The sequence below is a fragment of the Myotis daubentonii genome, chromosome 11 (assembly GCF_963259705.1).
Source record: "Myotis daubentonii chromosome 11, mMyoDau2.1, whole genome shotgun sequence".
NCBI lineage: Eukaryota > Metazoa > Chordata > Mammalia > Chiroptera > Vespertilionidae > Myotis > Myotis daubentonii.
In genome coordinates, this window is record NC_081850.1 from 81575156 (window position 1) to 81588532 (window position 13377).

Below are 13377 nucleotides of genomic sequence, written 5' to 3' on the forward strand. Positions count from 1 at the left end.
AAGTCCCCGGCCCTCCCTGCAAAGACTGCTGGGAAGTGAAGCCTGGCCCGAGTCCCCTCAGCACCTCCCACCCTCCACCCCCCTCATCCTCCCGGGTCTCGGGCACACGGGGCCCCTGAAGTCCCCCCACAGCCTGGCTGCTGACCCTCAGAGAGCCTGACCCCCTCCACCGCGGCTCCTGCTGTGCAGAGCCCAGAGCACCCAGCTTTCCTTCCAGGCACTGTGATCAGCCCAGACCCCGGGAGACCGGCCGAGTGCCCCGGAGGGACCTGGAGCCGGGCCCACGCCGGCGCACCGACAGCTGTGCTCCCGGTCCCGCAGCGGCTGTGGCCCAGGCCGAGGCAGCGGCACGGAGACCACGCTGGGGCGTCGTGGGCCCACACCCAGCCGCTCCCGTGGAGGAGCCTCCTGCCCTCAGGCAGCCGGGGCCCAGCCTGCTGTCTCCTGGTTCCGTCACCACAGCTCTAGCCGTGACGGTGCGGCCCAGCCCAGCTGTCCTCACTCCCTGCACCGTCTCTGCCCCACCTCAGCCTCCTCGTGGGCGAAACAGAGCAACTCCCTGCTACAGTGACACAAGCAACCAAGTGGGATGAATGGGAGCAGACGGCGGGCCAGGCACAGGGCCGCGCAGCCTGGGGCCAGGGGCCAGGCGGCTCAGGTCAGCCAGGCAGAGCCTGGCGAGGAGGGGCTGATGGGTGGGAGGCTGATATGAGCTAGAGAGGCCGCCAGCGACACCGAGGCCGTCGGGACGATCCCGAGGACGGACGTGCCCCCGACGAGGCCGAGACGACGTCCTGTGGGCTGCTGGCCTGGCCGGTTTGGTCACTTTCTGTATTTATACAATTATGAGCCACAGAAAGAGTTTCCAGACAGTGGAGAGCAAACCGGCCCCGTGAATTCCCGGGACAACACCCCCCCCATGCTGCCTGCACTGCCCCCCTCCCCCAGGAGCACGCAGGGGACATACTTTGTGACCTTGAAGATCCTCAGCAGCCGGAGAGCCCGCAGCACACTGATCCCAAAGGAGGTTCCCGGCTTGATGGCCGCCCAGACCACTTCAAAGATGCTCCCCACGATGACCTGCAGGGGAGGAGGGTCAGGCTCCGGCGCACGCGGCCCCACGTGTGCACGGCGCCCCCCACAGCCCCGCCCTGCCTGCCTGCTCGGCAGCTCAAGCACACGCCTGGCGCGGAGCTGCGGGCCCACAGGCCCAGGCCCGTCCTCCCTGCCAGGAGGACACGGACGGAGTGACAGACGGGAAGGGAAGGAGAAGTCCCACAGGCGGGCAGCCCACGGAGCGCCCCACCCATCAGGGCCCGGCCAGGACAGGCCTCCGTGTCACCTGCACCTGCCGTGCACAGGCAGCCTTGCTGACCACAGGGTCAGTCCTGCAGCCCCCTGGGTCCCCCTGGGTGGGGCAGTGGGCGGGGCTGTTGCGCCTTCCAGGGGGTCCAGCTCGACCGCCTGGACCCCCGCGCTGCCGCGGCCGCGGCCCCTCACTCACCCCGAAGTCGAAGCAGTTGAAGGAGGACCGGAAGTAGCTCCTGGGCCCCAGGCCGTACATCTTCAGGGACATCTCTGTGAGGAAGAGACCCAGGAAAACAAACTCTGCAAAGTCTAGGAGAAGCCGGAGAAGAGGGCGTTAGCGCGCGGCCTCCTCCTCCTCCTCCGGCTCCAGCCCAGCCCAGCCCAGAGGACACCAGGCCCGGGCCTTTCAGGGGAGCCTTCCAGCCTGGCCTGCGGCCCCCAAGCCCTGAAATCTCAGACCAAGGCAGGGACACCCGAGGACGGGGGTGCAGAGATGCTCACTCCAGTCATCAAGGCGGGGCAGGCCCAGTGCCGTGGACATGAGACAGGCTCAGCCGTGAGCTCCCAGATGGGACTCGGGGTACCTAGAGCAGGGCAGATGGCGGGGCGGCCTGGACCCACGCACTGCCTAGTCCCTGCCCCACGCCACGCTCGGATGGACCCCCCAGCACCAGGCTGGGTTTGAACTTTGTTCAGTTTGCCCCTGCACTCTGAGCACCCCCAGTCCCGACCAGCATGCTGCTCACTGAGCCACACAGAGGCTCCTGTGGCCACTGCCTCCACTGGCCAAGCGGACCCGCCAGGGCCTCAGGACGGCAGGGAGGACACGCTGAGCTGGGAGCCCGGTGGGGGATTCCAGGCACAGACACTGGCCCAGGCTGGGGAGTTGGGGGGCACGGGAGTCGGAGCAAGAAAGCCCAGAGTTGCTCGAGGCCACAGAGAGCAGACCCACTGGCCCAGCCACGGCCACACCAGGAATCCGGGCGGCGGCGGACAAGTCCGGCTGAGCCTCCCCCCAAGCACTGAGTTGGAATCCGCTCATTTCATATAACAGGCCAATGGCTCTGTGCCCTCCGGCCCCAGCTCAGAACCCACGGCCGCGCCCACACGAAGGCCAAGGCCGTGAGAGGGTACAAAGGGTCAGCTGGCAGCCACCGGCCAGGCCTCCGGCCTCTGGACCTGCAGCTGCTCCTGAAACAGACAGTGACGAGGGCCCCACGCCCCTGCCACCGCGCACCAGACCACCTCGCTCCTGCACCCACTGCAGCCTCCGCAGCACCATCGGGGCAGGTCTGCCGCCGCCTGCACCCCGGGCGAGAGGGGACACCAACTCCACTGCCCCCTGGGCCAGCCTCAGACAGACACACGACTGTCTGCACGGCCCAAGGGCTCAGGGAGGGGACCCTCCGTCCATGGTCTGAGGACATGGACAACCAGCCCAGGGAGCAAGCCTCCTCCGAACCAGCAGAAGCATCACCAGGGCACCCGGGCCGGGCGAGGCCAGGAGCCTCCTGCAGGAGCTGAGGGCCAAGGTCAGAGGCAAGGACACCCACTGACCCTCAGGCAGGAACAGCTCAGGGCAGGGGGACCCCCAGCCGCCCTGAAAGACTGCCCACAGGGAGGGGGCCGGGCAGGGGAAGTTGGGCCGCCCCGAAGGGCAGCTCACAAGGCCCCAGCGACCCGGAGGCCCGAGGGTCCTGGCCAGAGCCGCCATGTGCGATCACAAAGGCAGCCCACCCCTCGCGGGTCCCCACAACAGAGCTAGGTCCTGGGCGGGAGGCCACAGGGATGGGCCTTCCAGGCTCAAAGCTGACGCTGCTCAGACACGCCTCCTGCTCCGGGAGATGGCGAGAGCAGCCGCAGGGGCATGGACGGGCGAGGCGGCTGCGGAAGGGCAGCCCTGCCTGCCTGTCTGCACCCAGGAAGCCCCGCCCTGCGCTTCATGCTCAGCCTCCTCTGAGGCCGAGGAAGGGGACAACGCACTCATTCATTCATTCATTCCGAAGGCTTGTGCACTGCAGGGGAGGCCGGAGCGGCCGTTCACGTCACGTCCTCTTCAGTCCCCGTGGTCTGCGAGCCTAAGCCCGGCTGCCTGCTGGACACTCCCGGGCCTCTGGCTCTGCTGCCTCTACCCTTCCCCAGCGTCTACGTGACACACTTCGAGGCGGGTGTGGGGAACTAGCCTGCAGTCCTCCCACATCCCCCAGGGCCTGTGAAGCCCTCAGCGTCCATGGCTCCTCAAGCCTTCAGGAGCTGCCCGGGCTCAGTGTCCCCCGGGGGCGTGGGGCTGGCCTGCGGGGCCAGGACTGGACAAAGGCTCTTGGGCTCAGTGGCTTCAGGCACACAGAGCTCCCTGGGGGGAGCCAGGATGGGAGCCAGGGCACTGCGGGCACAGCCCGACCAGTGGCCTGTCTCCACAGCTCTGAGCTCTTTCAGCTTCCAGCCCCCTGTGGCCTGCAGAGCCCTGGGGGTCACCCTGGCTGGGATGAGCAAGGAGCCCCGTCCCGCTACCTTCCTCGACCTCCTGGAACGGCCACCAAGGCCAAGACCACTCGGGACTCAGACCCCCGAGGCCCTCGTCGCAGCTCACGGACGCAGGGCTGTAAGTCAGGCCTGGTTATGGACACACCCAGGGCCAGCCAATCAGAAAGAGGGTGGGAACAGCCTGGGAGCCCCGGGAGCCGACTGCCCCTCCTGGGGGACCCGGTGGGAGCATCACCTTGTGGCAAATGACACGAGCAGCTACGTGCCCCGGCCCGCAGGCCTGAAGCCCCACAGGGAGGACCCAGGTCTGCCTGGACTGGCTGGTGCCTGGCCATCCAGCACACTCCCCCCAGTGCCCAGACCCTCCCTCGTTTCACCCCCGAAAGTTAAGGTCTAGCCAATCAGCTCAGCTTCCTGGAACCAGGGCCCAGGTCCGAGGCCTGGGCAGCCCCGGGATGGGCCTGAGCAGCCTGTGGGGGCACTTGGGTCAGGGCGTCCCAAGGTCATGGGCAATGGCCCAGGAGTTCCAGGCTGCATCCCGGAGGGGGCTGGGGAGGAGCGGGGCCGGGCCCACGACGTACACAGCGCAGTGGTGAGCCGCTGGGGCTGGTTGTAGTGCACCATGGCCACGCACAGCGTGTTCAGGGCCACCACGCACAGCACCACCCAGTAGAAGCTCTGCGCCTTCACCATGCGCCGCACGAAGAACCGGAACATCTTCTCCTTCCGGCGGAAGTAGGACGAGCCCTCTGTCTTCCCGCTCTTGAGGCTGGCGCGGGCGAAGGGGGACCCTGGGGAGAGGGGTCTCGCTGAGGATGTGCCGGGACAGCAGCCCCAGGACACATCCCCTCCTCCAGAGGTGCCCTCACCCCCCATAAAACCGCCTTCAAGGACACTGGCCCCTGCACCCCTGCATGGGCCCTGGCCCTGCCCGTTCCACCAAGGACAGCAGCATCTCATGGGTGCTGGGCTGCGGGTGGGTGACGTGGTCTGTCTCCAGCCCCTGGCCACCTTCCAGGAACACAGCCCTGTGCTCCCAGGCCACCGGCTCCTCCCCGCGGCCTGGGCCCCGCTGCACCCAACCCCCCGCCTCTTTCCCTGGGGTTGGCAGGGCAGGTCGGGCTGTGAGCCGCGCTGCCTGCCTCAGGGTTTCTCCAGCTTCTGCACTCAGGGCTGGCGTGTGCGTGCCGCTCAAAGCCCTTGGCGTGGGCATCGGGTCCCAGGGGGAGGGTGGGGAGTGTGGGCATATGCGTTACATGATGTCGAGCGCATCTGCACGTGTGTGCACGCACGTGTGAGTGTGTGTGTGCATGCTAAGCACACCATCAGGCTGGCGTTTCTGGGTTCAGAGATGAAAACGGGCCGAGGCCTTGAAGAGACGCGTCTACGCGGAGCAGCTGCATCAGGCAGCAGCTACCACCCTGGTCAGCCCACAGAGCCCATCAGCCAGGCCTGGCAGCCCTTCCCGGAACCGTAACGGCAGCTTCCTGGCAGGCACTCCAGATGCCACGCCCGTCCCACCCGAGGAAGACGCTGTTCCGCCCCAGCCTCCCCGGCTGAGCCGGGACACAGCCTCCAGCCCCGTCCAGGCAGCCACACCACCGCCGAAGCCAGAGCTGCTCAAGCCACGGGCCCTCCCGGCGGCCCTGCTGAGGGCTGCACCGCACCCAGGCCAAGGCCAGACACACCCACGCCCTCCTCACAGGCAGCGAGGGGAACAGAGAGCCGCAGTGCAGACCGGTCCATGAAGCCACACTCACACCCCATCCCTTTCCCGGTCACTCACACACACTCACAGACCCACACAGGGCATACCTAGAAGCATGGCCACCCTGGAAGGAGGGGAAGAGGACACGTGATTCATGGAGAGGCTGTGAGCACATGTGGCCGGTGAGCAACCCCGTGGACTGGTCTCCGATTTATCAGAACCCAACCACTCACCTCCCGCTCTCCAGCTGGCCGTGCCGGGAGAACAGTCCGCTCTGCCGGGGCCGGCTCCACAGGAACACTGCCCCCCACCCCGCCTGGCTTCCCCACACCCACCTGTGCCCGCAGGAGACAGCCACACGCTCCCCCACTCAGCAAAGGCGCAACCAGGCAGTGGCATCCATGGCCATGTTTGCACCAAGCCCCATGTCCCACGTGGCCCTGAGCCCCTCTGGCCCCTCCTCCAGCACCCAGTCCACAGGGCCAGGCAGCAGGAGCAGGAACTGCAACACCTTCCCCAGCGATAGTGCCCGTTTCCTGTCTCCACCGGGAAACCAGGCCTCCCGCACGTGCACCAGCTCCCCCGGCACCGCCCCCGCTCTCCAACCCACACGGCCAACTCGCGTGTCCCAAAGCAAAGGCTGGACGTGAGTCCGCACCAACACTGCCCGCACACGTGGGCTGGCTCCTCTGTCCTGGGAGCCACCTTGATGTCTCTCTCACGCCCACGTCCAGTTGGTCAGCCAACCCTGTGGGCTGGTCTCCAAATATATCCAGAATCCAGCCACTCCACACCCCTTGGCGGCTGCCTCCGCATCTAGGCCACCATCTGTGGGTTCCTGCAGCGGCCGGGGGACCGGCAGAGCCCGGAGCAGCCCGCAGCCAGCGAGTGCGCTGAACCAGCAAGCTCAGGCCTGGGCACAGGCGGCCTCCAGGAGCTGCCCCAGGGCACACATGGGCAAACGCTGTGTTCCCGCCCGCGGTGGGCACGGAACTAGCTTACTCGGGCGGGGCAGGCAGTGGGGAAGGAGGGGCCCAGAGAGCTGGGCGCCCGGTGACGGGCAGGAAGCTGGGTCCCAGACCCCGCCCACGGAGCCAGGCGAGCCCGGACTCTCACCCACAGCACAGAGGTCTGCAAAGCGGTCCTCGCCCTCCTCGGCGTGGATCAGGTCGTTGCGGCTCTTCTTGGTGGCCGCCCGCTTCAGCACTGCTTTAAGCAAAGGGCAGAGGTGGGGACGTGAGCCCGTGCGGGCTGCCTGCCTCAGCCCGCAGAGGAGCCGCCGTCCTCCGGGGCCTGGGGCCCTCCCCATGTCCTGCCTGAGACGGAGGCAGGGGGACGCAGGATGACTCTGGTGCTCAAGCCAAGGGACCAGAGGTATGACAGTGGCTCCTGCTGTCCCTTCTCTCCCCGGGAACGGCCTTGCCCCCAGGTGACCGGGTCGGCTGGGCAAGGCCCGGCCTGCGCAGCTCCAAGCCCGCACTGCTGGCCGGGTGAGGCCAGAGGTCAGACCAGCTCTGCAGACCCGCTCACAGCCTGGCTGGGGCCCTAGGACACCCCTCCGCCTGGCCAGGTCTGCCCCGTCCTGAGGGGAGGGGTGTGCAGGCTGCAGCCCTCCTGCCCCCGGGCTGTGACCTGTGACCTGGGCCCAGCTGGCCCCGCCCTGCCCCGTGGCCCCAGGCAGTGTCTCTCAGTGGCAGCCTGGGGCGGCCTCCCCTGGGCCCAGGCAGATGCCACTGGTTTGCCCTGAGGTTTAAAGGTGCAGCAGCGGCCTGTCCCACAGAAGCTCTATGGTGACGGCAATGCTCAGGTCTTCGCTGGCCAAGGTGGAAGCACCAGCCGGGCTGCTACTGGGCACCTGAGATGGGGCAGCGGGGCCAGGCCACTGCAGTTCGCCCCCACTTCACTGCGAGGCGCCTGCGTGGGAGCCGTCACAGCCGCCCGCCTCCTGCACAGCAAGCTCTCGGGGCCACGCTGTGCGCACAGGTGCCCGCGACGCCCAGGCTGAAACCATGCGGGCATGGCTGCGCTGTGTGGGCCCACGGCACAGGCTCGCCAGGAGCACGTGCTGACCATCGCAGGGCCTCCCGGGAAGGGCTCCGCCAGGCGTGTGCGCACGTGACGATGTGCAGAGGCCTGGCCTGGCCGACAGCTTCCTGCCCACCACGCACCTGTGCACGCGTGGCCACCGTGGGGAGGAAGTGCTACCAGGGGTGACCTACCATCCAGGGGGGACTTCTCCTCCGCGTTCTTGTCCTCCTCGGCCAGCATGACTTCCTCTGCGGGAGACACGGCCACACAGCCTCAGGGCGAGCCTGCCTGCCCCGCCCCCACGCGGCCCCCACGCAGCCCCCATGCAGCCCCAACGCAGCCCGCCTCTGCCTCTGCCTCTGCTTCCCAGAAACCTGCGGGCCCCTGAGCCTTCTCCACCGGAACAGACACCCTGTGTCCCCCAGGCCGGGCCGGACAGGAAGCCAACAGGCCGGGCTCCAGCAGCGCTCACCAGCCTTGAAGATCCACTCCAGGTAGCCGTTGAGCTCCCGCTCGATCTGCTGCTGCCGCCGCAGCTTCAGGAAGGCCCGGCGGTTCTCCACCCGCTCGCGCTCCTTGGCGAACTCCCTGTGACGCGGGGCGACAGAGCACAGCTCAGGTCCCCGCGGGCAGGGAACCCACCGCCTGGCCTCTGACCTGAGCATGCAGAGGGCACAGCCGACCCTCCTGCTCAGACACCCACACACACAGATGACAGCACCTCGGTCCCCGGAGGGGACTCTGGGGGGCACGGACCAGCCACATCCCCTGCTTGGGGCCGTCCTGCCCCTCCCTCCACCAGCCAGGCCCAGTCGCTGTCACCCAGGAAGCCCCAGGACGAGGATTCCCCAGAGGAGACGCCCCCCGGTTCCTCTGCTGCTCGAGAGGAGGGAGGAGCTGGGTCAGGACAGGCCAGGGACAGGGACGAAGGGAAGCATTCGAGTCCATCAGCCAACACGGAGCCTCCGAGTGAGCGGGGAGCTCACCTGCCTCCCCAGGCCCAGCCGAGCTCTCGGGCTCACAGCGCCGGGAGGAGGCCATCCACACCCACACGCTCACATGAGCGCGCGCACCCATCCAGTCTGGCCGAGCTTTCTCAGCTCGGGCTCAGGGCAGGATCCAGGTCCACAAAGTGTGGGCAGGCCCCCCCACGGCAAAGAGCATGCTGTCCTCAGCGGGAGGCTGTCTCTCTTCCAGGAAAGCGGCCCTGGACACGGTGGCGTCTGGCAGGCCTGGTCCTGGCACCCAGCCACAGAGAGGGAGGCTTGGCTCTGCCCAGACCTGACCTCTTGCCTGCGGCCCGCGCCCGCCAGGGCCTGAGCTGCGGCATCCGGCAGGAGAGGAAAGAGCTCCTGCCTGAGCTCCCCCCAAGTTCTGAGTCACAGAACACAGGGTCCCCAGGGCAGGAGGGCCTGGGGCAGGGCCAGGGCCATGACAGTACTGCAGACTCAGCCGACAGCCACCAGCAGGGACTCACTGCGCCACCAGGCCTGCCCTCCTCCAGCTGCAGTTCTCAGCGGAGGAATCACCAACTGCTTCACTGGGTGCAGGGCGGGCGCCCGGGCGGAGGAGGGACAGGTGAAAGGGCCCCAGGCCAGCCTTCCTTCCGGCAGCTTCCCCCCCCAGGCACGCTGCAGCTGCACCAGGTCCTGCAGGCCGAGCCCCCCTCCCCCAGTCCAGGCTGCGGGTGGGACCTAATGCCGCTGCCTTGGAGAGCACCCCGTGAGGGACCCACACGCTCTGCCTGGCCGCTGGCTTCGGGGGCCCCCCCCCCGCGGGGCTGGAAGAGAAGCTGGGTCCCCTGGCTGGACCTGGACACCAGAGGGAGGCAGAGCCAAGATGAGGACAATCCCCCAGAGGCCAGGATGCTCCCGGGCAGGAGGGCAGCTCCACCCACCCTCCTCCTGCACATTCTCCATCGGGGCTGCTCGCAGCCGCCGCCACCCAGCGCGACCAGGACTTCTACCCCGTGCCCAGCGCTCTGGGCCTGCGAACACGTGCCAGTGCCAAGCACGCCCCTCACAGGAGAGGCCGGGGCCAGGCCTGGGCCACCACGTCCCCTCGGTGGTGGTTCCTCTCCGGGCCAGAGTGACAGCTGCCCCTGAGCCCACCAGGCTCCTCCCACCGCAGGCCCCGGCCTGGACGGAACCCTCTGGGGGGCGGGACAGAGACCTTCTCCAGCCGCATGGGGGGGGGGGGGGCGCCCGGTGGGGACAGGGAGGCAGGCCAGGCCACGCGCGCAGCAGGGTCCTGTGTGCCCCAGGCGTGCTCCCGCTCGTCCCGCGTGAGTCAAGAAGCACCTTCCCTGAGGAAGGACCCAGCCTCATGCCCCCTTGTCCTCCCGGGCGCGGCGGAGAGGTGAGGGTCAGGGCCGGCTGAGAGCCCAGGCGTCACTGTGACCGACTCAGGGCTGCTCCATTCTTTCTGGTCACTGCTGTTGCCGCAAACTCACCAGGGACCCCGTCAGAGACAGCAGCAGCCCCTCCCCACAGTCAGGGCCCAGGGTGAAGGCCAGGGACAGGGGACAGTCAGGAAGAGGTCAGGATGGCAGCACAGAGAGAAGCTGGCCAGTGCTCAGGATGCTGGGAGTGCCTGCCTGCATGGAGGGCAGCCCTGTGGCCAGGCCAGGCCTCACCCCGCCCCGCCCCCGGGTCACACAGGCCTGTGTCGGCACCATCACCCGAGCACACGCAGGGGCAGCGCCAGCCATCGCGGCTCTTACCCTGAGAGCACGCCCAGCACCAGGTTGAGCATGAAGAAGGAGCCGATGATGATGAGGGGGATGAAGTACAGCCAGTTCCAGGTGTTGCCGGCAGCATCGTTTGTCTGGAAGCAAGAGGAGATGAGGAAGGACAGGGGACAAGACAGGGTCCTCGCTATGGAGGTGCCCTGGCCCCTTCTCAAGCTCCTGGCAGAGTCCAGGCAGGGAGAGTCCAGGCGGGGGACGAGGGGGCCCAGGCGGGACGCGGGAAGCCCTCCTGCCCCTGCCCCTGCCCCACGGAGCTCTCTGGGGCCACGGCCCAGCAATGCTGCAACCGCAACGCCAAGGAGCCGGCCCAGGTCAAGGCCCCCAGGGCACCGAGGGTGGCATGCCGGCCTCTGCCTGGATACCCCCTCCCTCCCCAGGCTGCTCCTGTAGGCAGCCCACGGCCCCCAGGGCCCACGTCTGACCACCTGTCTGCCGCAGCCTCCTCCCCTCGGAGGCGGGAGCCCGGCACATGGTCCCGAGATCAACAGGCAGCCCAAGGCCCCAGAGGTCGCCCGGGCACGTGCCTGGCCCATGACAGAGCCTGCACTCGGCACGGCCGCAACCGGATGCACAGAAGGGCACCGCCCGGGCCGAGGGTGCTCACAGCACAGCCCGCAGAAGGCACGGTCCCCTGGATCCAGTTAGCTTCCGACTGCTGTTCTGTCTGTGCGGGTCCTAGTGGGTGTGGCTGGGCCCAGGGCTGGGCGTGACGGACAGGGGTGCTGCGGGTGGCGACCACCGGCCCTGTGCTGCTCTCTAGAGGCAGCTCCAGCCAAGGCCAGCGCCCTGGGCTGGCAGAGGCAGGACAGCCCTGGGGACTCCCAGCTTCCAGCCTGTGGCCTGGACAGGACGTACAGACTCTCCCCTGAGCTCCCGCGGCCCCGGGACCGACTCCAGCATGCGGCTCTGACACCGGACACACCCGGAAAAGACGTAACGCCAGTGCCATCCGCACCCGCCCTCGCCGCGCCAGCCTCCTGCCAGGCCTGTGGGCCATGGCGACCCCACGGAGCAGGAGCAGCGCGTGCGGCCGGCCCCCCCCACTCAGACTTGGCTCCTGCAACCTCCTCTAATGGCTCGTTCCCGGCAGCAGCCAAGCCACTCTCCTCTGCTCTTAAACAAAACATCGGGGCGCGCACTTCTGGGAAGACAGCAGACAGACGCTTCCTGCTGTTCCCACTCGGGACGATTAGCGCCTGGGCGTCAGCCAGAGGGCAGGCGCGGGAAGACCTGAGAAGGTGGCGGAGGGAAAGGAGGCAGACGCGCTGGGACCCGGGACCCACGGAGAGTGCCGGGTGTGTGCTGGTTTGTTCGCTGCCTCACGTATCCAGACTTGTCGCTGAAGAAGCCTGCGGCCTGGGAGTGCCACCAGGCACAGCGGGAACACTCCGCACAAAAGCCGGCTCCCTCTCTAACCACAGGGCCGGGGCAGCCTCGCCACACACCACTCCAGCCACACTGCTGCCACCTGTGTCCCTGCCAGCAGAGGCCCAGCAGGGAGCCGAGACGCCCACCGCCCCAGCCACACCCACACCAGGGAACAGCAGGGGCTGGGACAGTCCCCTCAGCAAGGGGACAGCGAGGCCGCTCCCGCCCCCCACCTCTGTGGGAGCCTGGGTTCCACTCCACGTGGCAGGAGACACCCCCTCCCCCCGCTGAGGTGCTGTCAGGGCTTCCACCTGCACCCGCAGTACCAGGCGACACACCCACCCACCGCACAGACCATGTGGGGGGCAGAGGCTCACTGACCCTCCCAACCGGGGAGCACCCTAGAGGCACGCTGCCGAGCGGACCACCCCCACCGGCAGGACAAGGGGCCAGAAGGAGTTTTTAACTGAACGAAAATTCATGGAACTGAACGGAACTGAGACCACAATATAGCAACTCGAAGGGCGGAGCCAACGCAGGACCCGGAGGCCAACGCACAGCAGGAGGGAAAGGTCAGACCAACACTCACGCCGTAGGCTCAGCAGCCGGTGCGTGCGGAAGGCCACCAGCCGCTCTCTCACAGCAGCGTCTCCCTGTCTCTCCCTTCCCTTCCACTCTCTCTAAAGGTCAATGGGAAAATACCCTTGAGCGAGAAGAATTAACCAAAAAATTTTTCAAAATAAATAAAATCACCAATAACCGAACTTTTTAGAATATACATGTATATATATAAATAACATATATGTATAAAATACACATACGTATATATATAACTTCAGAGTGGAAAGAAGAGGGAGAGATAGAAACATCAGTGATGAGAGTGAATCATGAATCGACTGCCTCCTCCTGCAGGCCCCTCACTGGGGATGGAGCCCACAACCCGGGCCTGTGCCATGACCGGGAATGGAACCGTGACCTCCTGGTTCCTAGGCCGGGTGACAAATAACCCAACTTTTAAATGGACAAAGGACCAGAATACACATTTCCCCAGAGAACACACAGACGGTGCTCCCTGCACCCGCCACTAGGGAACTTAGGCCTCGAAGCCAAATGGAACACCATTCAGTGACAAGGACGGATCTCGAACCAGAAGAGCTCACAGCAAGAACAATCCACACAGCCCGTGGCAGGGACACCAGGCGTGGCTCACGGAAGAGGACACACACGTGGCCAACAAGCAGGAGGAGAGCGTCCCGCCAGGAGCCTGAGGAACTGAAGTCCACGCGGCCGCGGCCCTGCGTGCGTCTCCGAAGGGCTCCCGTCACAACAGCGGCAGCACCAGGATCGAGATGACTCCCACCTGCTGTGGGTGCGACGAACACGGCTCCGGGAGAGTTTACTGCTTCAAACACGAACCACGCGACGACCACAGAACCAGAAGCCGCACGCGGGCACCTCCCCAGAGGAACGAAGACATGTTTGCACAGAAACTGCACACAGGCGTGCGGAGCCACGTTATTCCCAGCGGCCGGGCTGGGCGGCCGAGGCTCTCCCATGGGTGAGCGTGGAGGAGGCACATGCTCCACCCCCTCCACGGAGACCACCGCCAGCACCAGTCTGGGCGAACCTCCGGAGAACAATGTGGGGGGAACCGGCCAGGACCACGCTACAGACATGACATTCTTGAAATTGCCGAAGCCGGTTTGGCTCAGTGGATAGAGCGTCGGCCTGC

General features: G+C 67.0%; 1 protein-coding gene across 2 annotated transcripts in view; it reads right to left on the bottom strand.

Annotated features, from left to right (window-relative positions):
- Nucleotides 1-13377, bottom strand: part of CACNA1B (calcium voltage-gated channel subunit alpha1 B) — a 108695-nt gene that overhangs the window by 71912 nt on the left and 23406 nt on the right. The window contains exons 7-13 of one of the 2 annotated variants that reach the window (XM_059658543.1): nt 10251-10354; nt 8001-8116; nt 7720-7776; nt 6617-6706; nt 4374-4583; nt 1505-1617; nt 968-1080 (exon numbers count right to left, since the gene is read on the bottom strand). In XM_059658543.1, coding sequence (XP_059514526.1) covers nt 968-1080; nt 1505-1617; nt 4374-4583; nt 6617-6706; nt 7720-7776; nt 8001-8116; nt 10251-10354 — 803 coding nt within the window. Of the gene's footprint in view, nt 1-967; nt 1081-1504; nt 1618-4373; nt 4584-6616; nt 6710-7719; nt 7777-8000; nt 8117-10250; nt 10355-13377 lie in introns of both variants that reach the window. The other variant, XM_059658542.1, reaches the window with a different exon arrangement.